The 24,754-nt window shown below is 37.2% G+C and overlaps 1 protein-coding gene across 1 annotated transcript; it reads right to left on the bottom strand.

Moving 5' to 3' along the window:
• Positions 1–13,475: 13,475 nt before the first annotated feature.
• On the bottom strand, positions 13,476–18,526 carry LOC132638529 (serine/threonine-protein kinase AGC1-7-like). The gene is made up of 4 exons (XM_060355375.1): positions 18,097–18,526; positions 17,007–17,053; positions 15,843–16,330; positions 13,476–15,006 (listed from the first exon to the last, which is right to left on the bottom strand). Exons 2-4 carry the CDS (start codon positions 17,040–17,042, stop codon positions 14,124–14,126), a joined length of 1,407 nt encoding a protein of 468 aa, XP_060211358.1. The 5' UTR covers positions 17,043–17,053; positions 18,097–18,526; the 3' UTR covers positions 13,476–14,123.
• Between the last annotated feature and the right edge of the window lie 6,228 nt (positions 18,527–24,754).

The raw sequence follows: 24,754 nt of genomic DNA, 5'->3' as shown, positions 1-24,754 counted from the left end.
CCTTTTTTGCGTGCAGGTGTCCCTCGAGTTATATTATATGACAATCATGATATATGTTACGCAAGGTGGTATCCGACCTACGGGTCGGTGCCCGTCATGCTCATTAGTGGGTATGACAAACTTGGTGTCAGAGAAGGTCAGTCCTAGGGATGTCTATGTGTCACGACCCGACTAGGGGGCCGTGATGGGTACTCGGAGCTGAATACCGAGCACCACTCATACTGCTAGTTATCATACTTATTCGGCATTTATCTACTGCTCCACACTTCTAGTCGTAAAGAAAACCATTTACAATTTGAAACACATATACGTTTATATACATAAGCCCTCTCGGCTATCAAAATAATATATACAATGAGAAAAAAAAACATGAGACCATATTACCCACACATACGTATCTACGAGCCTCTACTAGAGTACTAGACATGAGGACGGGACAGGACCCCGCCGTGCCCAAATATGTACACAAAATAATAAACCAAATAGCACCTCCAGAATAATGGAGTGCTCCTGTAAATCTGCTGATAGCTTCTATGGATCTGCACCGTCTCCCTGTCTACCAGTGGGCATGAACACAACGTCCAAAGAAAACGAACGTCAGTATGAACATTGTACTGAGTATGTAAGGCATCAACAATAATAATAATACATCAATGAAATAAGGAAGCATCAATTGAGGAGCAACCTGTAACTGACTATCAATTATAAAGGAAATAATGCATGCTGGCTTACTCCATAATCATCATCATATCATGTATGCACATATGTATAAGCTGCCCGACCATATAGGTACGGTGTGATAATCATTAGCCCGCGTCCAGGCCTCTCGCGTCTGGGGTACCATCTCATGCTGCCCACTAGTGGTGTCTGCCCATGCCATCTAGACATGGTGTATACGCTGCCCGTTTTAGCTGTGTCTGCCGGCCATTAGGGCGCGGTGTGATATCATCATGTACATCTCATAGACTTATCATAATCTTATCATAATATTATCATAATGCATGCCTAGGAACTCAAAGACAACTATACTTTATCGGGGTGACATAAGGTCGTGAACCCCCGATTCCGTTATGGAGCATTCATAAGCGTTCTGCCTCACCTTGAAGGAATTAGCATATAAGGTGAGTGTATACAATGAACAACATCAATGGATCGTAGTTAACATCATATTGTGAACTCTAAAATCTTTGGACTTAAGCTCATCATCATCATGTTCATAATATCTCTTATTCTTAACTCATATGGCTATTCATGAACATAGACTCTTAGTTTCCCGGAATGTAGGAAATTCATGGAGAAGGAGGGAAGATCATGTCATAAGATTCATGCCTTAGAAAGAAGGGACTAGCCTCACATACCTCTTTCGTTTAACAATTCTATCGCTTGATTGTTCTTCCTCGATGCTCGCGTTTCTACCTTCAAGAAAGTTCGTATTAACATTAGCTAATCGATTATAAAACGTGCTTACTAAAGCTAGAGAAAATTGGACAGCATTTCCTTTGTTTATACAACTTTCCTCATATCACATATCGACTCCCAAGCATCCATAACAACATTCACAATATTATAGGCAACAATCATCATTCATCTACATTATCCACATTTCACAATATCACTTAAATTCCTCCATAATCATGGTCATAGTTTACTATTGTGTTTTCTCACATATAATTCTTATCCCATCTTCTAAATGACATTTATAGCATACTTACAATCACAACATATCAATATTCATGATTCGCTCCAAACTACTACTAAAAATTGACACTATTCCCACATTCATGACCCATTTTCTATATCCTTCTACAATCCAAGTGTTTCAACTTTTCAATACCTTAAACAACATGGAAATGCCATGAAATTTACCTTAGATGGTGTAGGAATAAGCCTTGAGTGAAAATATTTCTCTTGCACCAAAACCCTAGTTCACTTCCATTGGAATTCCTTGGCTTGGTTGAACTTTAATGTGTTTCTTACACCTAATTTTGTTGGTTTGGTGAAGTTGATCACCAATCTCTCTTGGGTTCTTGTATATGAAGAGTGTGGAAGGTTCTAGAGAGCTCTTGAGTCGTGGAGAATAAATGAGAATGAAATAAATGAACTTGGGGTGCTCTTTTTATAAAATAAAAATTTGTCCTGTCATTATTATACGGACAGTTATACGGTCCGTATAAATTTATACGGTCCGTATAAGTGACCGTAAAATCATCCCCAGCAACAACTCATTCTGTGACCATTATACGGCATATTATACGGTTTGTATAATTTTATACGGTCCGTATAAGTGACCGTATAATTCCATCAGTGAGGGACCTTCACTGTGACGATTCTGCGGACCATTATACGGACCGTATAATATTATACGAACCGTATAATTGGTCGTATGATCTATCTCTTCTCCGATTTTGTTCTCGTCACTTCGTTTGATCTTCAATCCTTATGGAACCTTCTTGATACTTGTTTAACACCTCGTTAACAATCTAAGGGACATTATTGTTGACACCCAATTTTGTCCCTCCTTTATTTAATTTTATTCACTCGGGCGTCTAAATTTACTGACGAGCTAAATACTTTATTTTCACTACTATTATTTTCGCTACTTTTATTTTCAACATTACGAGCATTACTTTATCACAAATTTTAAATGCTCGTCATCGTTTCATTTTCGGGTTTTGAATCGTTAAATTAATTACGAGACAACACTTTGTAAAATCTTTATTTTTCTACATATTAATTATTAATTGTCTTTACATAGTATATGTTGTACTAGTTATTAAATTAGAAGCCCAAAGATAATTAATATAGAGGAGGAATTTCAGCCAAATAAACAACCCACATTTTAATACCCAACCCGCATTATATCAGCCCACATTTAATTCAAACGACCAGCCCATTACCCCTAAATTTTCGAACCAACTGAGCCCAACGTAACTCCTCCTACGTCAGCCCAATCCGCAGTCAAACAAGAAAACAAAAATCTGGGCCAAAGCCCAATAGACAGAACAGCCCACAGCTTCAATACAAAGAAGGATACTTGGCCTAAGCCCAATAACGTGAACAGTTCCAGCAGTTGGGCCTTAATAAGTGGGCCAGATCCATTTACTCTTTTCCTCTCTTCCTTATTTTATTGTTGTGTATTCTTATTTGTTTTGTATGACTAACATTTTATCTTATTTTATTAACTTAGATGAATTCTAGTAAATTAGTGGGTTTAACTTTAGCATAATGGGTAGCTTAACTTAAGAGAGAAACTCACGATTAGCCCCATAGATTTCATTCTCCTTCTATATTATAGTTATTTATGGCATCTATAATATTATTTATATATTAGAATAATTGATTCTTAAAAATAGTATGACTACATTTTCTAGCTAAGGAATCATAATTTATTTTCACTGTTTTAAAGGATTCAAACGTAATGAATAGACCAATATGAATTAAAGTATACGTTTGTAAATGACTGTTTTTTTAGATTTATCCAAATTGCACATACTTTGATTGAGTACAGTTTATAAGAAATAATAAAAGAGATAAAAGGAAACTCGCATTAACTATTTTCGTACTTCATTCATACTCCTAAAATACAAAAATCGTTAATATCTCACCATTTGAATTGTTTCAAATATTTATCAAAACGCTGCATAAATTTACATTTTCGTCTACTCATATGTAAACTATCTTTGGCAAGCTTTATTTTTAAAATAACATCATTTGTTGAAACCTTAGCAACATTTATAAGTTTTATTTTAACTGATATTTGAAATTTCTTTTTATGTATATTATCACATCTTTTGCAAATCTTATTAAGAATAGCATTTTTCATTTAAAACTTTAGCCATATTTATAAGTGTTATTTTAAATAGCATTCTATTTCTATCTATAACTTTAGCAATACTTACAAGATATTTTCTTAAATATTTAAATATCTACATCTACATTTAGCCTTAATTAAATAACATAAGTCCGGTCGGTTAACCATTGTTAATGGGTCTTAAAGGATGTCTAATACCTTCCCTTTAGACTAATTGAACCCTTACCCAGAATCTTAAGTTTCGCAGACCTTAAACAGAGCTAAATTTAGAAAAAATAACTTTAATAAACTTTAGGTGTCCTAATTCACCATAAATAATTAGGTGGCGACTCCTTAAAATAAACAAAAATAGGAATCACCAATATGTTGTACTCTAATTTAACCCGGTTAAAAAGGGGTATAATAATTATAACTCTTCTCCGAAAAATCATCAAGCCATCATTAATTCGATACTCGTAAATCTTGCCCGACACACAATCTATGCCTCGCTTTCCTTAACAACTTCCGTCTCCTACCTCACATGTCTTTGAAATCTCATTTAGAACCATCAATTGTTATTTCTTACTTATCAAAACATCGTATACGTCGTGCCCTTCGTTAGTCTATTCACTGTACGTTAACGGGAAATTTTCGGGGTGTAACACTATGAGCCATATCTAGTAGAGTCTTGTTTATGGGTATGAAGTGCTCCATACTTAAAAACAAAAAGCTACAGGATATTTAGGAATGTATCTTTTCTTCATAATTTATATCGTGTGATAGAGCCAAAATGTAGGAAAGTTCGTTCCTAATATTATTTTCTAATTTGAATTGTGGCAGTGTCGATAAAGGGAAAAGTTTTAGTTAGTGGATGTGTGGGGAAAACTCTGAGGGTGGATAAAACAGTGACAAGAGGGTGACAGAACAAAGGAGGAGAAGTATGAGTTATACTATCGAGACGGACCCCTCGGAGATTAGCATTGAGTCAGACCCTTCTGAGATTATGACATCTGTTGAGGAGGATCCATCTGAGGGCTCCTATAAGATGCCTGTCCGAGCGGTTTCGGATATGAACCCACCATAGGTGTTAGTCTCACCTTCAGGCCCTGTTGAGCAGGATATCAAGGGAGCATAGCAGGAGTTTACACGTTCGGTTTCCCACATGGTCCAACACTATGTTAGGGCCGCTACGGGTGTTAGCGTGACAGAGGAACGGGATAGTCCTGTCGAAGTAGGAGAGACCAAATTGATAGGGACAGAATTGGGCGGCTATATGATATTTTATGATGTTCATGTTGCAGCCCTGTCGGCCAGCTTATGTATACAATCATTCACAATGAGGTTATGTTACCCTTGTGTTGGGCCTTTCTGTGCTCCGTGCACTTGTATGTACTTGCTAATGATTACGATTAGGATTGTTGTATTAAGGATATATTATGTCACATCAAGTGGTACTCGGTTGTTAGGGTCGGGTGCCCATCATGCCCTTCATAGAGGTGTGACAAAGTGGTATCAGAGTAGGTCAGTCCTAGGGATGTCTATGAGCCGTGTCTAGTAGAGTCATATTTATGGGTATGAAGCGTGTCATACTTATAAACATGAGGCTACAGTACATTTAGGAATGTTTCCTTTCTTCATGATCTAGATCTTGCGATAGAGCTGAACGAAGGAAAGTTCAATCGTGATTTTATTTTTCCATTTGAAATCGCTACGAAGTCAATGAAAAGAAAAGCCCATTTTAGTAGGAATGTAGGGACAACCATGAGGGTTGATATTAGACCAGTGCCACCCATCAGTATGAGTCAGAGGATAATCGAAGAGAAATAAGAGTTGAGAATTTGTGTGGTTAAGACCATAAAGGTAAGGATAGTTTAGCAACACTAATAAGTAAGGTAAAGGAACCCCAAGCTGGGAGGCGTAGCTATGAACGATGAATTGTGCATGTGTGGAAGAAATGGTAGTAAGATGATAAATTAGCCCTCTTGCAGAAGGAATGACGCGAGAAAGGAGCCTAGTGAAGTAAACCAGTATGTAGTAAGGGGAACAACGACTCGAACACGTGTAAACAAGATGCGAGTTAGAACAAGTCAGGGGATTATATGGTCTTAAATAAGGGAAAGCAGGCAGACCCAAATCGTTAAGGCAAGTTGCGTACCAAATCTGGAGGACATAGCAATGGTAATTGATACCTGCAGTTCTGTGTCAAACAAGGGATATCATGCATATAATGCATAATAGGTGGAAACACAAAATGAGAACGTACAAGGATGGAGATGTTATCTGTAATTGAGTAAGGTAGAATAAAGTTTTGAGGTAAGCGCAACGCAACAAAGGGATACAGTGATAGGAGACCATAGATCCAGACTCGGAAGGACGAACACTAAAGATTGTTATAAAGGAAATTTTCAGAAACAGAATACTCACAGAGCCCGGTGGGAACAGCTAGCTACGATTAAAGGTGAGCCAAGGGCGAAAGATCAGAAACAAGAATAACATTCGAAGCACGAGGGTTCGAAGGACTATCATTGCTAGTCCAAAGGAAGTGGAACAATAGCTGATGTATGGATGAAAGCGCGTTGAGCTATTGAATTCTGAACCACGAGCACGAGATAGATAACCACGAATACAGGGACTGATGTCTACGAATAGCCAATACATAACCAGTTCTACACATTTGTTGTTAAATTATATTATAATGCGTCAGTGTTTATTAACGATACCCCCATACACCCCCTTACATTCAAGGAATAATGTCCTTAAGGAGAGAGGGGAAGGATATTATATCTCACACTAGATATCACATTTTGCACCATTCGCGCGATTTATCCGTTTCAAGTCAGTTGGAGTAAGTTTGAGGAAAATATCTTCCCTGGAGGTTATAAGTAAAGCTAATCCAGGAGTAACTGAAGACAGCTCAAAAAAAATTGATCAAGTACCTTACGAACTGGGACTTCCGTCAGAATTAAAAGCAGTGCATTGCGTCTTTCATGTGTCTATGTTAAGGAAACACATTAGAGATCTTCCAAGGATTGTACCAATTAAATGATACGCAAGGCACTGATAGCCTTACTTACGAAGAAGAACCAATTTCTATCCTTGACAGGCAAGTCCGCATACTTAAAACTAAAGATGTGGCTTCCATAAAGGTGATGTGGAAAAAGCGAGGGCAAGAAATATATGACACGGGAAATCGAAGAGAGGATGAAGTCCAAATACTCTCATTTATCCCTGCTAAAGGTATCTAATTACCGAATGTCCCTCAATTTTTCCCTCAATAAAGTCAACTTATACGTGCATGCCAAGACCAAGTGTAACTCTTATTCTATTAATGAGAGATCGATATGATTAGAGGAGAGTTATATTTTTTCCCTCGAGGTAAGACGTGGAAAGGATACGTATGTGTTTAAATATGATCCTTGAGTGTAAGTATGCCAATGATTTACTAGCAAAAAGAGGTGAGATATAAATTATGGAAAACGGAAAGGAAAAAGAGTCTCAGTTATGAAGATGATAATGCTTAATGTCTAAAAGGGGATAGGATACAGAATGCAAGATTCGTGTTTAAAAATCATCTGAGGAGTTGTATGTGAGACCTACAAGAGTGTTTTACGGTTATGTAAGTTGTTATATATGATGAGGAAAAGAATATAAGAGTTGAAAGTTAAACGAATCGGAGAGAATATATTTCGTCAGAAGGATCGCACAGAGGCCGTTTGACGGCTATCTTGACGAACCGTCGAGTGGATTGACGGTCTGTCATTGTGCCACCATAGAACTACCTTGGGGGTAGTTTTGATAAGAACTTTGACAGTGCAACTCGATGACTCATTGAGCGATTCGACGGACCGTCGAGTGAACCGTCGAAGTGAGGCAGTGCAACTTATGTCGCTATATAATTTTGATCCATGGTTTATTTTCATTCATTCCTCACATCATCCTAAACTCAAACATCCCCTCCAAAAGTTTTATTACCACAGGATTATTGAGTTAATAGGACAAGGCTGAATAGCTAATGAAGGAAGTAAGTTAAGTGATGTTTTTTTTAGAAAAAAAAAAAAGAATCATTTATTTTAGGGGCATTGAAAGAGTTTAAAGTCACAAATTGATATAAATACGCCCTTCATTAATGAGATTAATGTGTAGTCTAAAAGAGATCTGCCTAAAGAACGAGTGTTTATGTAACGAGGGAAGAGAAGTAGTAACAATCAGGGTAGATTCTTGGAAATGGAATACTATACTAGATACCATTACAGTAATGAAATAGGGAAATGAGTAATAGAAGAAAGGTAATGCCTGGAAGGATGATATGGAGAATTGTGTAGACCTCTTTAATGAAAGATTAGGCCATTTAAGGCCAGTATGTCTATGAGGATATGTGACTCTTTACAGGTATGTGCGACTGACCAGATAGACTCAAACGACGAACAATTGCAGCTAAGATTAGTCGCAAAAATTACTGAAAGTAAGTACTTGCAAGAAAGAGGAGAGCTAAATAGGATGTCAAAGTAGTGGGTTAACTCCCTAAGGGGGGAAGACGAGATGACAAGTATTGGATAAGGAGTAGGCTTGGTTAGAAGATGGAAATATAATGACAAAGGAATTGGAAACTACCTCAAAGGGATATTACGCTAGTAGGTCGATGAAGTATAAGAACAATTTGACGATAAACATAACCAGTTGGTTGTATGCATGACTAAGTAAAGATTGAAAGATAGTACACTAAGGAGTAAATTACTCACAATTTCAAGATAGGGGTGTAATAGGAAGTTCAGAAATAGAGAAACAGAGCAGGATTGAGTATGATAACACTCGAAGTAAATAATGAACTAAGATAAGAAGTCAAGTGAAATAGCCACCGCGAGCTAGTTCTGTGGATACGAAGTTCCAGCATTGCAGAACAGCTGGGAAAGCATTCAACGGGGAAAGTTTTAAAGGCAAAAGCATTCGAGTTATAATCTAGTAACGTCTTTGTTGAGGTCAAGATGCAGAGTTAACAATAGGAGAGGGCTGAAAAGAAAATAAACTATTTGAAGGCACGCGAGTACTTAACGGTAACAACTTACGATGGAGATGAGTAAAGGTGTATGATTATCTAGAAACGGAAGTTTATAGATGAGACGAAAATTACAAGCATAGAATATTCAAGACGTAAAGGAATTAAAGTCGCATCGTAAACAAACGAAATAAGACAAACCCAAATAAGAAATTGAAGACCAGTGGCGGTAGTGAAGAGGATAATGAGATAATAAGTAGGATAAGTTTATCCTTGGATACCTTAGACTTCACAAGATGATAGCCGAAGGGCCTACGATATTTATCCTCAGAATTGGAATCTATATATCAAGTCTTTTACATGTCTATGCTCCGCAAGTATATTAAGAAATCCCCCACAGTTATACCGGTTGGTGATATTTGAAGCAAAGAACAATTATCAATATAAGAAAATTCCTACGACTGTGAAGGTAGAAGAGATGACTTGAGAAGTTAAGAAAGATATGAGATCCAGATATCTGGATTTTTTCCATTACCAAAGGAGATCCAAACCGAGACATTATAACCTTCAGGTTGGTAGTATTACAACTACAGAGAAAGCTCTGCCAAAATTTGCATAAGATCTCTCAATGTTTAACATTCGAGGACAAATGTTTTTTTTTGGGGGGGGGGGGGGGGGGGGGGAGAATGTTACACTTCGAAAATTTTCGTGTCGTTTGCGTTGTGAGTAAACTAACGTAAGCTCATAGAGGTCATGGAACCCTTATAAGGTTAAGGAATAATCTTAACAATTGCTAAGCAAGTGTCTAAAGGTTCCGGGATCAAGCAAATCGAAGAAAATAAATTTGTCGAAAATTTGGCAGAATTTTGGACAGAAACTTTGGTCCAACTTGAGAGAGGTATATCTCCAAAAATATGAGGAGTTATGAAATACATAACCTATCTAAATTAAATTTCAGAGAGTCTTCTTTCCAATGCAACCGATAAATCTGAGACGTACAGTGGAAGATACAGCTCGTATAAATTGTACGATTTCTCTTGTAATTCGACGGTTGCACCTTGACGAACCGTCGACATGTTGATGGTCCGTCAATGCTGCCGTCGAATTGAGGTGGTGGAGACTTATTTCTTGATTATAAATAAGAAAGGCACGACCTTGGTTTATTTTATCACCAAAATCAGATCTTCTAGAGCCTTCTAACTCTCTCTCAACCATCCTAAACCTTCAATAAACATCCTAAGTTATTTCAAGTGAATATCAAACTTTGAAATCCTTAATTAGATCATGGAAGGAGTTTGTTTCTAATTGAAGATTGTAGTGGATAAGCCTAGAGTGAATTGTGTGAGGGGTGAAGTTCTTCAAGTTATAAGGTATGTTCTTCATCTTGACTTTGATATTAAGTTGTTTTTGGAGGATTTTAATGATTAAAAGTGAAGGAAATCATGGTCGAAAGGTTGCAAGTTAACTTATCCATGTTGTTAGAGAGGGAATGAATTTAAAGGAAGTGTTTGGATAAATTTGCACTTATTTACCTTGTAATGTATTGATTATGTTGTTGTCACCTTGGAACCGTAGTATAAACAGAGGAAATGCTGCCCAAATTCCCATAACTCGAATCACCCTTCGATATGCAACTCATATACGTTGGTATACAAACATTATAGGTTATAACTAAAGGCATATCTTTCAAGATAGGCTCGGGGAAGGAGCGAGCATCTGAATAAGGATTCGTTCAAGATGATGGCTCCACAGGTAAGGTATGTAAGGTTTTCGCTATCATTTCCCTTGGCACGAATCAATAGAACCCCTAGCATGCATTATCAATCCATTTGCGTCTATTCCGGATTTCCTACATTTCACAAAATATATATATTTTATGAAAAATACGTATTTTATGAGAAGTACATATATTTTATGAAAGATGCATATTTTTTTTCCAAAAATTCCTCTTTTTACCAAATTTTCGATATTTTACAAAATTAAGTAAACGTCCCTAGGTAAGTCGTTCATTGACTCTTATTAAACCGTCCGTATACATTATGAAAGATCGTTATGATGTTAGTGTGAGTATTATCATTTGAGTCATTCCTTGGCCTCGATATGTGTCCCATAATATATTCGGAGGTATAACGACCTTACGTCACTCCGAAAGGCCCAATGTCACTTCTTTGACTCCTCATGCACTTATATATATAAAGTATGCACTATTTTACTTTGCTGCGCCATGCTATAGTCTGTCGGGCAGGCACGTAGATGTTCACACCACTGCAGTGGGCATATTATGATGATACCCCGGATGCGGGATGATATGATATATGGATCGCGTTGCACGTTCCGCAACACTAACATGATATATGGATCTGGTTGAACGTTCCGCAACACTAACATTATATATGGATCGGGTTGCACGTTCCGCAACATGAACACTTATATTATGTATATTTACTTGCATATGAAAAATAATTTTCTCATGCATCGTATATTGTATGGTCTCAGATGTCACAGGTTACCACTTATCACTATTCTCCCATGTTTACATTTATATTTTACTGATGTCATTACTTTCCTACCTTACATACTCAGTACTTTTATCTGTACTGACCGTCTCACTTCTTGGGGCGCTGCATTTCATGCTGCAGGTCCTGACAGGCAGAGTAGAAGGACCTCTAAGTAGGATCGCTAGCTTCAGCGGGACACTAGCAAGTACCACTATGTTGGGCTTGCTAGTTGGGTATATATCGAGTCTACATGTTATGTATACGATAGATGTGTGTACTTTTAAAGGCTCATAGACAGTGTAGTTGGTGTCAGAGTCATGCATGTTTTCATTATACTTATGATACACATATTATAGCCTGGGCGGCTATATGATATTTTATGATGTTCATGTTGCGGCCCTGTCGGCCAGCTTATGTATATAGTCGTTCACAAAGAGGTTATGTTACCCTTGTGTTGGGCCTTTCTGTGTACCGGTGCTCTTGCATACCTGCTAATGATTACGATTAGGATTGTTGTATTAAGGTTATATTATGTCACGTTAGGTGGTACTCGGCTGTTAGGGTCGGGTGCCTGTCATGCCCTTCGTCGGGGTGTGACACTTCTGAACCAAGTATTAATGAAATCGTCCTCATCTGTGAAATCAATAAAGACATTGAAGTTATCAAAAACTCCAATTTTTGACGAACTTTAATAGTAACCAATTCTTTGAATTACGACCTAATTTCCTCAAATTGTGGGCGTGTTTTCAGAAATTGACCCACCAAAGTGTATCTACATTCTTCCGCCATGATTCCACAATATTCCAAACCTTTAAATATGATAGAAGGAACGCCAATGCGCGTGGTTTATCTAGCAATCACTCGCTATCTTTCATGTCGGGTAGGTAATTGCACTGTGGTTGATGGAGTAGTAATTGTATTTGTGTAGGAGCTTATTCCTTGAATTCCCACCGTGGAATGTGTGGCCCTGTCAGGAAGAGAGGTTCCTTCAATGGACGCGCCGGAAGAGAGCCTCCTGCCACCTCCATGAAGCTGGAGCATGGGCGGTACTCGCTGACAGATAACCGTTATAGACCGTTGATGAGGAGAGAGAACAGAGAGATTTTTTTTTATACTTTGACTGATATTTGGCAACATGTAGCTTGAAACATGTGTTTCTAGGCAAATATCACCTGGAAAGTCAAACTTGAATATATGGGCTTCAGGTGTCCCCTTTCAATCCATTTCGTAGCCACCTAAAGCTTCCATCAAACCAAAGAATTATGGATGATCTACTAGCAATTTTGAGGATGACGACATTCCTTGATTATTAGCAATATAATTCTGCAAGAATGGGAATACTGCTCAAAGTTTTGTTGAACTCCACAATTTTTCCTCAGTGTGTGTTATGAATACTATTAGTGGTGTTATTTGAATAGAGGATATATAGTATGGGGAAGTAGGGTCTTGAATATGCTTGATGTAACACCTCAATCCTTAATTTTAATTTTTAGCATTAAATTTTAGGATTTGAGACTGTGAATAAGTCAACGCAACCATTTAGAACTTGTTTGAGAGGTCCGAGTTGGGATTCGACGGGCTTACGTGGATTTTGGAACCAAAATCACAAAATGGTGCCAAATTTTTTCCTAGTGCTGATATGGACTGACACAAACGCATGGCCAGGGGTCACGATCGCATAGGGTAATTGGCCAGTGTATCGCTTTTGCGTGAGTGCCTTCACGACTGTGCAACAACTTTGCTTGATTTCTCTTCCCGATCGCAAGGGTCCCTATCGTGGTTGCGAAGATGGGGCACATGATATATATATATATATATATATATATATATATATATATATATATATATATATATATATATATATATTACCGAGTTATTTTATCTCTCTTGGGTATTGGGGTCTTGAATTTTGGCAATTCAAAAGACGGATTTCATCACCAAAGCTTGGGTAAGGGATTTCAACAGTGTTTTTATATTATATTTTGGTTACCCAATATTAACGCCTGGTTTATTTATTCTCGAGTTAGAAATTGGGAGACTCTGCCTTAGGTTTGAGACAGTGACAATTAGGGATTCAAGGATAGAATTGAACTTGGAAGTGAAATCTAATTATAAATTTGAACTCATGGGTTATTGATAAAATCGTGTCCGCTCTCTGGATTCTTACCCGAATGAGTTGAGCTCTAATTGCGATACTCAATTTTGGGCACTTTGGCCTCTTGTCATTCTATCTCTAGCCTAGATGGGTCCAACTTAAGTACCAACACTCAGTAACACCATTCAAGCATCAATTTCCTAAATTCTATCTTTCCTAACATCCACATCTCGTATTTCCAGACGATCTAGACACTTTACATATACGAAAACTTTTGAAGCTCAATCATGTGTTATACTTTAACGGGATGGGTTACTAAAATAATTATATAAGTCAAATTAATACACTGTCACATGAAATGAAAAGAATGGAGTATCACAGAATTATATTCACAATTCATCAGCAGCGGTTACCACTAAAACTTCAATCAGGAAAAATTGCTTCGTCTGAAAGTGCTGCAAGTTGATTTCTTCTCGAAGCACTCGGAAGTTACACTGCTATGCAGTTATACACAATAAACACACTGCATGCACATACTTTCAAGATTATACAAAGTTGGTCAGAAGTTAATCTTACCAACGTATAGTGGTCGAACCTTACCCCACATTTGACCATTCGAGTTATACTTCAAATGTTTCGTACTAACTTAGCATTAACATCACTTGAATTGCCACAATAAGAGAAAATCCTTTGCATTATTTGTTTTCTGATCAACGTTGATATGAATTCTGTAGATCGAATTCGATCCTAGAAGTACTCAAAATCAATGTATGAAGAATCTGTAGAAGTGTTTTTGTTTTTATCATGACTTTCAGTATCTGGCATCTTCTTATCTGAATAATGAGCTGATGCTTCTTTACTGGCATACTGAGCAAAGTCCACAGGTTCAGGTATAGAGGGAGGAACAGCACTTCTCACCAAAGCCCAATTGACTCCCTCGAAAAATGGGTGTTGTTTTATTTCAGTAGCACCCCTTTTATATGCAATTCTCTTGTGTGGCTCTTTCACGAGGAGCCCCCTTATAAGATCGCGCGCAATAGGACTTACTTGCGGTGTATCTGGGAATCTCAAAGGTTGTCCGACAACATTGAAGAGTGTTGCGCGATTGCCAGAACCTTTAAAAGGCGTTGTCCCATGCAGAAGTTCATATAAGAATATGCCAAAAGTCCACCAATCAACTGCACTACCATGACCCTCTCCGCGAATTATCTCAGGGGCTAAGTACTCGTGGGTGCCAACAAAGGACATGGATCGTACATTTGTGGGCTCCGCCATAAGCTCAGGGAGTGATCCTCCCACAAATAGCCCGAAATCTGATTTAGACTTGCGATTCTTTTTGGTAGGGAGAATGTTACGAGGGAAAAAAGTTGAGGGTTGGATGCAACCTTGGACTGCATTGTCGTTGTCTAAAATACCGGATCCACTACTGCTGATATTTCCTCCTCCTCCATGTACTGATGAAGACTTGACGAGTGTTGGATTGACAGAACAACGGAGGGATAGGTCGAAATCAGACAGCATTATATGACCCTCATCTCTCACTAGTACATTTTCTGGCTTAAGATCCCTGTAAACAATTCCTAGCATATGCAGATACTCAAGTGCCAACAACACCTCTGATGCATAAAATCTGCAAAAAATATATTAGGCCATTTGAGAGAGTAGCATATTAAACAAGCTTAGCTTCTAATTTGGAAGTTGTAAATGTTCCAATCAGTAAGATATTCTCTATGTTGCAACTTTGATGCTCTAAAAATGCATAAAACACTTCATATATATATATATGGCTACATTGGTCTTTCAACCCAATTTTTGATGACCTTATTTGACAAGAAATGAGGAGACTAAGCGCCTATTTGATATTGATTGTTAGATTAATTATTTGAAAACTTCCATTGAATGAATGTGCAAATTGCAATCTTTATAACAGTATAAAAAGGGGACATATCACATAACTACGTACCAAAAGCCAATTATGATTAGTGGAACTGATTTTATCATATACTTCTACTAATTACATCATTTGAGAATAATACAATTTATTCAGGGTCATCAGAATAAGATAAACATTGTATGAATTATACTACACTCATTTAGTAGTAATATACGTTTCAACTGGTTATTAAAGGCAGAATAGATAGATAGACACTTAAACTTCGCCTCTAGTATCAATTGAACACTCCAACTTATAAAATGATCATCTATACACCTCAGCTTGTCTCTACTATGTCAATTGAACACTCCAATTTACAATATGATAATCTACACATGACCTCCAATATTTATGTGTTACGTCCCGTCGATTGTCCACGAGACAGAGCGGGTACGAGTTTGGGTGTATGGATGTTGATTTTCAAAGTTGGAATGTTTGGTTGCTAGTTGAGGCCAAGTTAAGGTGTGTATCTATGTATTATGCCTTATACAAAACTAAGCATGGAGTAGGATAGAGATGGTATAGGTACTGACCTAGCAGCCTCCTCGGTGAAATGCTTATTGGGCTGCTTTTGGCGGAGGGTATGCAGATTACCTCCACTGCAGAATTCCATGACTAAGCAATAGAACTTGTCAGTCTCAAAATGAGAATATAAAGTTGGCAAGAATGGATGGTCAAGTAAACCAAGAATCTCCCTCTCTGTTTGTGCTCTGAGCAATTTATTTCTACTTGCTAGAGATCCTTTATCCATCACTTTCATTGCAAAGTAGGTATTTGTTCCCCTGAGTTCCACAAGGTACACACTTCCAATATCCCCATATCCGAGACGCTTCAATAACCGAAAGTTGCTTAAATCAAGGGGAGGTCCGCCTTTACCAGTAGCCGAATTAATCGCGTCCCATCGAACATCACCACCAGTGTGTGGCTTCAGGGGTGTAGTACTAGTACTGGAGCTTGTCGTCTCTGTGCTGTCACTAACTTTGCTGGCCTGAAATGTATCTTCTAGTGACATGCTGTTCATCTGCAAGTGTGCGTTGAAAAATTAAGACCGTGATGAAAAAAATACTACTGCACTTTGAGCAAATCTTATGGAATTTACAACTACTCACATAGCTGATAGAAGAATTAAAATCGGAAGACAAATAATTGATCACCATGCATGAAATATATTTACAACACTAATAATATAAGTACGTATCTTAAATTAGAAGAAAGCTTGCCTTAGGTTAGTTTTTGAAACTTCGAAATAGAATAATCACTAGTGCCACCAAGAACTATGATTTTGAGTTTATGGTTTCTAGATCATTAAAAAAAAAAATTACTGGGTCTTAATAAATTATTTATATATGTTAAGTGGATTTTTTAAAGCAAATACAGGTCTGCTTCAAAGCTATGAGCTCGGCCGAAGGTTAGCTCCGCCCCTGAGTGCCACACCATGCCTTAATTACTACTGCTTAAACCTATTGCATTTTAAAGATGCACTTCTCTAGAAATAAATAACAATCACTATTACTACGTCTCAGTGCCAAAATAATTGGGATAGCAGTATGAATTCTTATTGAACATGTTTCTCCATATAAATAGCTTGTCAATAGAAATAGCTATGGTATATCTTCAAACTAAGATAAGAATTTCTGCACATGATAAACTATAAATGTAAGGTGAAAATCGGGAATACAATACAGAAAAGAATTGACCTCAGGTAACTCTAAAGGTGTCGGCTTCGACGACATTATGAAAGAACCTGAAAATATGAAAAATTAAAAAGACAGATTTAGTATGACGTCATGCAGCCAGATTCTATACAGCTCATCGCATGTTGGTGTTGTACAAGAACAAAAAAAACAGAATTTGTTTCCCCTTTTTTTGGTTACAAAGACAGATTTCTTTTTAATTGAAATTCAAATCTATATATAAATATGTACAAAAACAGCCTCCTAATCGAGGCCAGCCATTCAAAAGAGAAAAAAGCCAAACACAATTAGGATAATTGAGACTTTTGATCGCTCATTTATTGACAAATTGCAGTTTCAGCCAAAACAGAATCAATTTTATTAATGAACCTGTGTCCTTTTAACGAACCTTGACTTAACAAGGAGCTCATAGCATAAAAGATGAGTAATCACATAATTGAATAATGAGTTAATGGTCAAAAACACACCCAAACTATTGCTTTTGCGAATTTCACAGTCAACTATCAATTGTTCCTTTCTTCTACTTGAACTATCACCATCTATGTATTAAAACACACATAATTGATAATTCAGGTAGTAAAAGAAAATAGCTGATAGTTGGCCTAGTCAGGTTCGAGGTGTGCTTAATTACACAAGTGGTGATAGTTCAGACAGTAAAAGGGAACAACTGATAGTTGGGTGTGAAATTCGCGAAAAAATGATAGTTCAAATTTGTTTTTGACCATTTCTCTTAAATAAAAATAAAAAGTCAATAAATTTTTTAAAAAGGTGATGATGTATATATCAAGATTAGATTTTGTATCCCCTTCCCCTACCCGTATGTAATTAAAAAAATAAAAAAAAAGATTAGATTTTGTCAGAAACCATAGAACCGTAATTATGGTTATCTCCGCAAGTTGAAGCAATGCCAAAATCAAACATGAGAGGGAGCAGGACATAAACAGATGTTGCTCGGACTCTTCAGAATTATCAAGGGTGTGTGGGATTCTCTAAAAGTAGTACATTTTTTTAAGAATCGGACACGAATGTGACAATAATTTTAGAGAATCCGAGCAACATAGACAGAAACAATATAAAAGAAAAAAGGGCGAACCAGAAAGCTGGAAGATAATGTCCTTATACAAATTTAAAAACCAGTGGGCACACAACTTTTTTTCCTTTCAAGTAGTCAGGGTCATTAAAACAAAATCTCGAATTCATTCATATCTGATCTAGCTGAGAGCATTTCCAATCTACAAGGCTAACGCGACGAAGGTGGTTCGGAACGATGACTTCCAGAAGCATTTGCAATGATCTTTCCTGTAAGAGGCCTCTTGTTTTTATTTTCCCTAACGGAAATTGATATTACCGGTAATAACATTTTCTGCTTTTCTTTTCTTTTTTTAATTTTTATTTGTATTATTCTTGATCAAATAGACATGTGAACGTCAAAGAAACTGATTTCTATATATGTCATGGAATTGGATGTACAAAACAGAAAGAAAGGACAACCACTACAATGTGGTAAGAGGAAAGAAAGAGAGGTGGAAGCGGTAGAGAAGCCTAAGAATCGCCGTTTATATCTGACAAGTTTTATTATAGGGTAATCTAGCAACAACCAATTTGAGTTGGTTCTTAAATGTATATTTTCAAGTATTTGGATATGCTTTTAAGAAATTATGTGACATTTACATAGATATACACTTAAAATTGTTATCACCTGTCAGTCTGTTAGATATCTTAACTATGCATGTCAATGAACGAATAAACATCTTTTCTTTGGCAAAAGTGTCTCTTGAACACTTGTGTCCGTTAGACTATTCGCGTGTAATCAAGTAATCAACTATTGTAACGTGTCAAATAAACTGATAACACTTGCAATTTTTTTTTTTCAAAAAATGTCACCTATAATTGTCACAACCCAAAATTCATAAGTCATGAAGGCACTTACCCCCACCCGGTAAGTAAGCGAAAAACCAATTAATCAACCAATTATTAAGTTACTTACGTGGAAAGTAAAGTGACAACACGAAATATCCATAATCAAGTCTTTACTAATAAACAAAGTGAGGAAATAACAAAATACCACCCAAGACTGGTGTCATGTGTACAAGAGCTACTACAAGTATCAATACAAGTCTGAATGATTGAAATACTCTGTCTGGGAAAAAAAGTAAGACACAAATGCATAAAAGGGATGGAGGGAGGATGGTGTTGCGTATTAGTCAAGCAGCTCACCACGATCTACAAAATAGAAAGTCCTAGACTCATTACGCTCCATGGGATCCACTCATGCTTGGTACAGAGCGCAACAAGTGTAGTATGAGTACGGGAAACACGTGTACTCGACATATCTCATAGACTGACAATGAAGAAGCCAGTAGTGATGAGATTATTTAGAAAATCTTATTAAACCTCACTAGTTTTACCTTCACACCGATCAGTCGAGTATTAACAGAATAAAGAATAAGCCAGGTATCAAGTCTGGCCAGATAATCAGATAAGCAAATAATCAGGTAAATAACATATGATGCAATGCAATGCAATGAAATTTCAAGCCACGCCTTTTCCTTTCCATAACCAGTATATACACGGAGCTCCACGGAACTGTACGGGAGACGTGATCCATGGGGAACTCGCGAGGTCCATATACCCGGCACGGACGGTCTCTCCATGCCAGTGTGAACAATCTCAATGCAGTTTCAAAAAATCCCAGCACAGACAATCTCCACATGCGTAAACTTACTTATACTCATATTCTAACACAAATCAATGTATGGAATGTTAAAATTATCAGAGTAAGTGAATATCGAACAACATGACTTTTTTTTTCTACGTTAAACCCTCTAGCGATTGCATGAATATCAAATGTGTCTCATTTACCACCATGTACAGAGCATCATTGCACAACTACATCGATTATCATAAATATATGGGTAAAATGAAGTAATGAGAGCACATAAACAAGCAACAACTCAAGTAACTTCAAGCTAATGCCTACATGCTTTGTCATTCTCGGATTACAATCTCAATTACTCTATTTCTCATATATGGCACCGGTACTCGTACCAATTCTCGTTATAGCTGCGAGACCCCCTCTTGCTCCCTTACCCCTTATAATTATTATTTTTAATCTTTACTTATCGAAAACATCCTTCAAATGAAGTATAGAAAGTCTTAACATACCTCAAGGCCGAACAAAGGATCAACAAAATGCCTTCCCCTTTCGAAGTGTCTCGAAACGATCTCAATCTATCAAATATACGACGTTCATAAGTAGACGAGTACATAGACACCGATATTGCTATTGGGATACCGTACCACAATCCAAACATTGACAGTTGCAATCCTTTATTTACTAGTGTTCGACACCGAAGCGGTAATACCAGCCGAGGTAGAAATACCATCACTTCGAATCATCCAAGAGGCTGAACTAAGTAACAATGAATGGGTTTGTAACCGATACAAACAACTGGCATTGATTGATGAGAAAAGGATAAGTGCAGTCTACCATGGTAAATTATATCAGCAAAGAATGGTCCGAGCATTTAACAAAAGGGTCAGAGCTCAACTCTTTGAGATAGGATTATTGGTATTGAAGCGGGTGTTCCCGCACAAAGATGAGTACAAGGGGAAGTTCATGCCCAATTGGCAAGTCCCTTATGTTGTTCCCAAAGTACTCTCAGGAGGTGCACTCGTTCTAGTAGAAATGGATGGCCAAGACTAGGCAAAAGCTATCAACTCAGATGCGGTCAAGGGATACGACGTCTGAAGAATGATTTCCTTTTGTAATCGTACTATTTGCTTGTAAATTTGAACTACGCTTAACCTAGCCCTTACTGTGGGATACGTAGGAAACCCATATCGGGTTTGGTTTCTTTTTCTAATAGAAAATACAAATGCAATTCCTTGTAAATGAACAACGTGATGACCTGCTTTCCCAAGGCGGGATATATGTGCAATCCATGTCGGACACGATCTTTTTATTAGAAAAATCTCAACCTTATTCCTGAATTACATTCGACCTGAGTCCTATCTATGCGGGATACATTGGAGCCTTATGGGCCCAGTCGCATCACTCAAAAAAAGCCTCCAATATTCCTTAGGTGGAAACTGGGGCAACATTCTTGAAAGGGTCTTGAAAATTCCTTCACAAGACTCGGCACGAGAGTTCGTCAATACATCTTCAACAAGGGCAGAATTTTTGAGAGGATCTTAAAAATTCCTTCACAAAGAATCGACATGTGAGTTTATCAACGCAACTTTAACTAGGTAGAATTTTTTAGAGAATAAAAAATTCCAATATCATACCAAGGACGAGGCTTCTGATGAAAGGGTTTTCGTTCGAGTTACGCACGACATGACATTAATCAACAAAGATCTTTAAACCATTTTCTTTTAGATATCGACTAATGTTTTGAAAAATTTAATCAGTAAATTTGTCTTCTAAACTACCATGGTTCGGAGGACCAGACGGGCTTCGGACCCGACAAGATGAGAAAGTAGTATGGCGAGTTCCGAATGACATGGATCAACCTCATAAACTCACACTTTCTTTTGATGTAGGTCTCCCAGAGTCATCAGGAGGACAACAGTTTACCCTGCTAACATGTTTGTTTCATAATGTGAAAAATAGGTAAGCACAAAAGAGGTAGATGTAGGAAATGCCAAGAAACACGATCTGTCCAAGGGGGCTATATTGGATAAAAAGCGTCAAAAGGCAGCATGATGTGGTCAAGGAAGTTGTACTTGATAGAAAGTGTCAAAAGGATGGCACGATCTGGCCAAGGGGCCTACATTTAATAAGGAGCGTTGAAAGGACGGTATGATTCGGCCGAGGGGCTACACTTAATATAAGACATACAAGGGGGGAAATATTTATCTGGCCAAGGGGGTCACACTTAATTTTAATGTCCAAGGGGAACGATATTTATTCTACCGAGGGGGTGAATTTTCTAAACATCGAAGAGGGATGACATCTGCCCTCCAAGAGGGCTATTCATTGTTTTCAAACCACCAAAGGAGTAAACGTTTCGAAAAACCGTCAAGGTGACGGTGCTAGTGTGCATCAAGGTGATGCCGCTTTTCAAACCACCAAAGGGGTGAGCTTTTGGAAACATCCAAGGGGGATGACATCTGCACGCCAAGAAGGCTATTCATCGTTTTCAAACCACCAGGGGGGTGAACTTATCAAAAACCCATCAAGGTGATGGAACCATCTCTGTCCTTCCTTTCTTCCCCATTCACGAGCTTTTCAGCCTACGACGCACCACCAGCCGCATCTCCACAAACGCCAGCCCCCACTCCCTCTTTCCCTCGTCATTGTCACACCAAAAATAAGCCAAATCTGGCTTGTTTCTTATGATTTCCGACATTGCTCTGGCATACGCCTTTGAAGAAACACCGATGAGCTTCCCACTGCCAGATATGATCGAAAAAATGCCACCTTCAGCGGACGACCTGTTCTATTTTTGTTTCTGCCTTATTTATGGCTATTGTTGTTCGTCTTTGTTTTTGTTATGGCTGTTTTAAATGTTTTCCGATGAAATCCATTAACGCCACAGAGAGGGTTGTTCGCCCATTATCCCTATGATGACTATGTTCCTTTCTTTGGCTCTGCTGATTACCCCTTCTTTTGCTCTGTATTGTTCTATTTTTTGGCGTTTTAGGTGAACCAATTTGTTCCGCTTCAGATCTGGCCGGATTCTCATTTTTTGGTGTTTCGTCGCTGAAGTAATGACGACGCCCCAATCTCGCTGCTTCGACGAACTATGCTGCTACTACTGCATTGCCACTATTACGGTTGCCTTTTGAGCTATGTTGACCATTTCGCCCCTTTTCGATTGTATATTAAACTAATAATGAACAAACACTATACAAATTGTAAAATAAAAAAATTTCGGTTGATTTTTTAGGCCTCCACGGTAGGCCTGTGCACAAATCGGTTCAAGCCGAATTTCCGAAACGATTCGAAACAATTCGGATAATTCAATTTGACTAATAAAATTCGATTTCGATTTACAAATGCAATTGTAAAATATTACGGTTTAACGATTCGGATACAGTTTGCTTCAATTATCAACCGAACCGATCCGAACAAACCGAATTTATATGCCACTAGTGACTAATATGACTAATTGGATATATGTAATGTGGTGTTGGCGGATTTGTATGCTTGCACAAGTTGTCAAGCTCTTGTTTTGCTATTTATATGCTATTATGCTTGCAAGTTTATGGTTTTTTCTTGGTTAATGTCTTGATTATAAGACTGCAAGTTTAGGATCTCATTATTTTTTGTTATGTTTACTCTAAAATTGAAATGAAATAGTTGTTTGTTTAAATTTCGAATAAACCGAACAAATCGATTTGTGTAACCGAACCGAAATAATAAAAAACGAATCAAATTGAACCTGGAATGGATTGAGTTTGATTGAGCATTTTAGAAAGTCGAAAGTCGAAATTTAAAATTTCAACTTGATGATGGCTAAAACCAAACCGAACCGATTCGTGCACAGACCTACTCCACGGTGAAAAGATAGATATAATAATAAATAAAATATTTAGGGGATGACGAAGTCAACAAAAAATAAAAGACGATAACACAGTAACCCGTTCTCTAGCAATGTGACATGGTTGACCACCGACATTTGCAGGCAGAACGGTGTTTAGCTTCTAGTGTCTTAGTGCCACGTTATACACCCTCCGAGTCTACACTAACTCAGTAATCATATTATATATATTTACTTCGTATTTATGAAATATGTATAATTCATTTGGTTTACTAATATTTTACTTGTTTTATTGCTACTAACATAATATGCCAATTGTGCCTATATAATTTTTTTATTCGAGCGTACTAACATTACTTTATTGTATACTAACCTTTTACTTTTATTTATACTAGCATTATTGATACTAACCTTTTACTTTTATTTATACTAGCATTATTGATACTAACCTTATTTTATCGTACACTAACATTACTTTTACTTATACTAGCATTATTTATTTGTATACTGACATCATTTTTATTTACACTAACATTATCGAAACTAACGGCATATTTTTAATCTTTAAACTAACATTATTTTTATTTATACTTACATTATTCATACTAGCATTATTTTTATTTTATACTAACATTTTATTACACATACTTTCATATATGATAAATTGCCAAAATACCAACTTCTGCTTACTTTTTTCTTGAGTTTTAAGAGTCTTTGAGTGCAATTTAGTAACCTAAACTAACTTAAGTTAGTGATTTTCAGGATTTGGAACTCAAGGAAGACAATCAATGAAGAATTTGATCAAGAATGATGAAACAGATGGAAGTTGGAGAAAAATATTGAGAAAAGAGAAGATTGAGGACACAAAAATCGTGGCCATGTTTTACTTTCGTGGAGCCATTTCTAGTGGTAGAAGAACTTGGTTTGGCAAAGTATGAAAATGAGAAAATTTATCTTAGTCCATGAAAATAAATGGCTAGATGAATTTGCTCCACGAAATTGACAAGACCTGAAGAAAAGCAAGAGAAAAGTGGAGACGAAAATATTCGGCTCCACGTTTATGGCCGTAGGGTATTTTTGTCCAGATTTTCAAACAACTCTAAATAGAAACTAGGTCATTTTCTTTCGTAATCTTTCATCTTTGAAGCCTTGAGGAGCAGCCATAGACTACTCCTGAAGGATTTAGAGAGTTTTCACCATAGAGTTTGCATTTTCTTCGTTATTTAGTCTTTAATTATGTTTATCATTACATTTCATCTTATA

The sequence above is a fragment of the Lycium barbarum genome, chromosome 4 (genome assembly GCF_019175385.1).
Source record: "Lycium barbarum isolate Lr01 chromosome 4, ASM1917538v2, whole genome shotgun sequence".
In the NCBI taxonomy this organism is placed as follows: domain Eukaryota; kingdom Viridiplantae; phylum Streptophyta; class Magnoliopsida; order Solanales; family Solanaceae; genus Lycium; species Lycium barbarum.
Note: the sequence above shows the minus strand (reverse complement) of the source record. Positions and strands in the feature narration are given on the sequence as shown.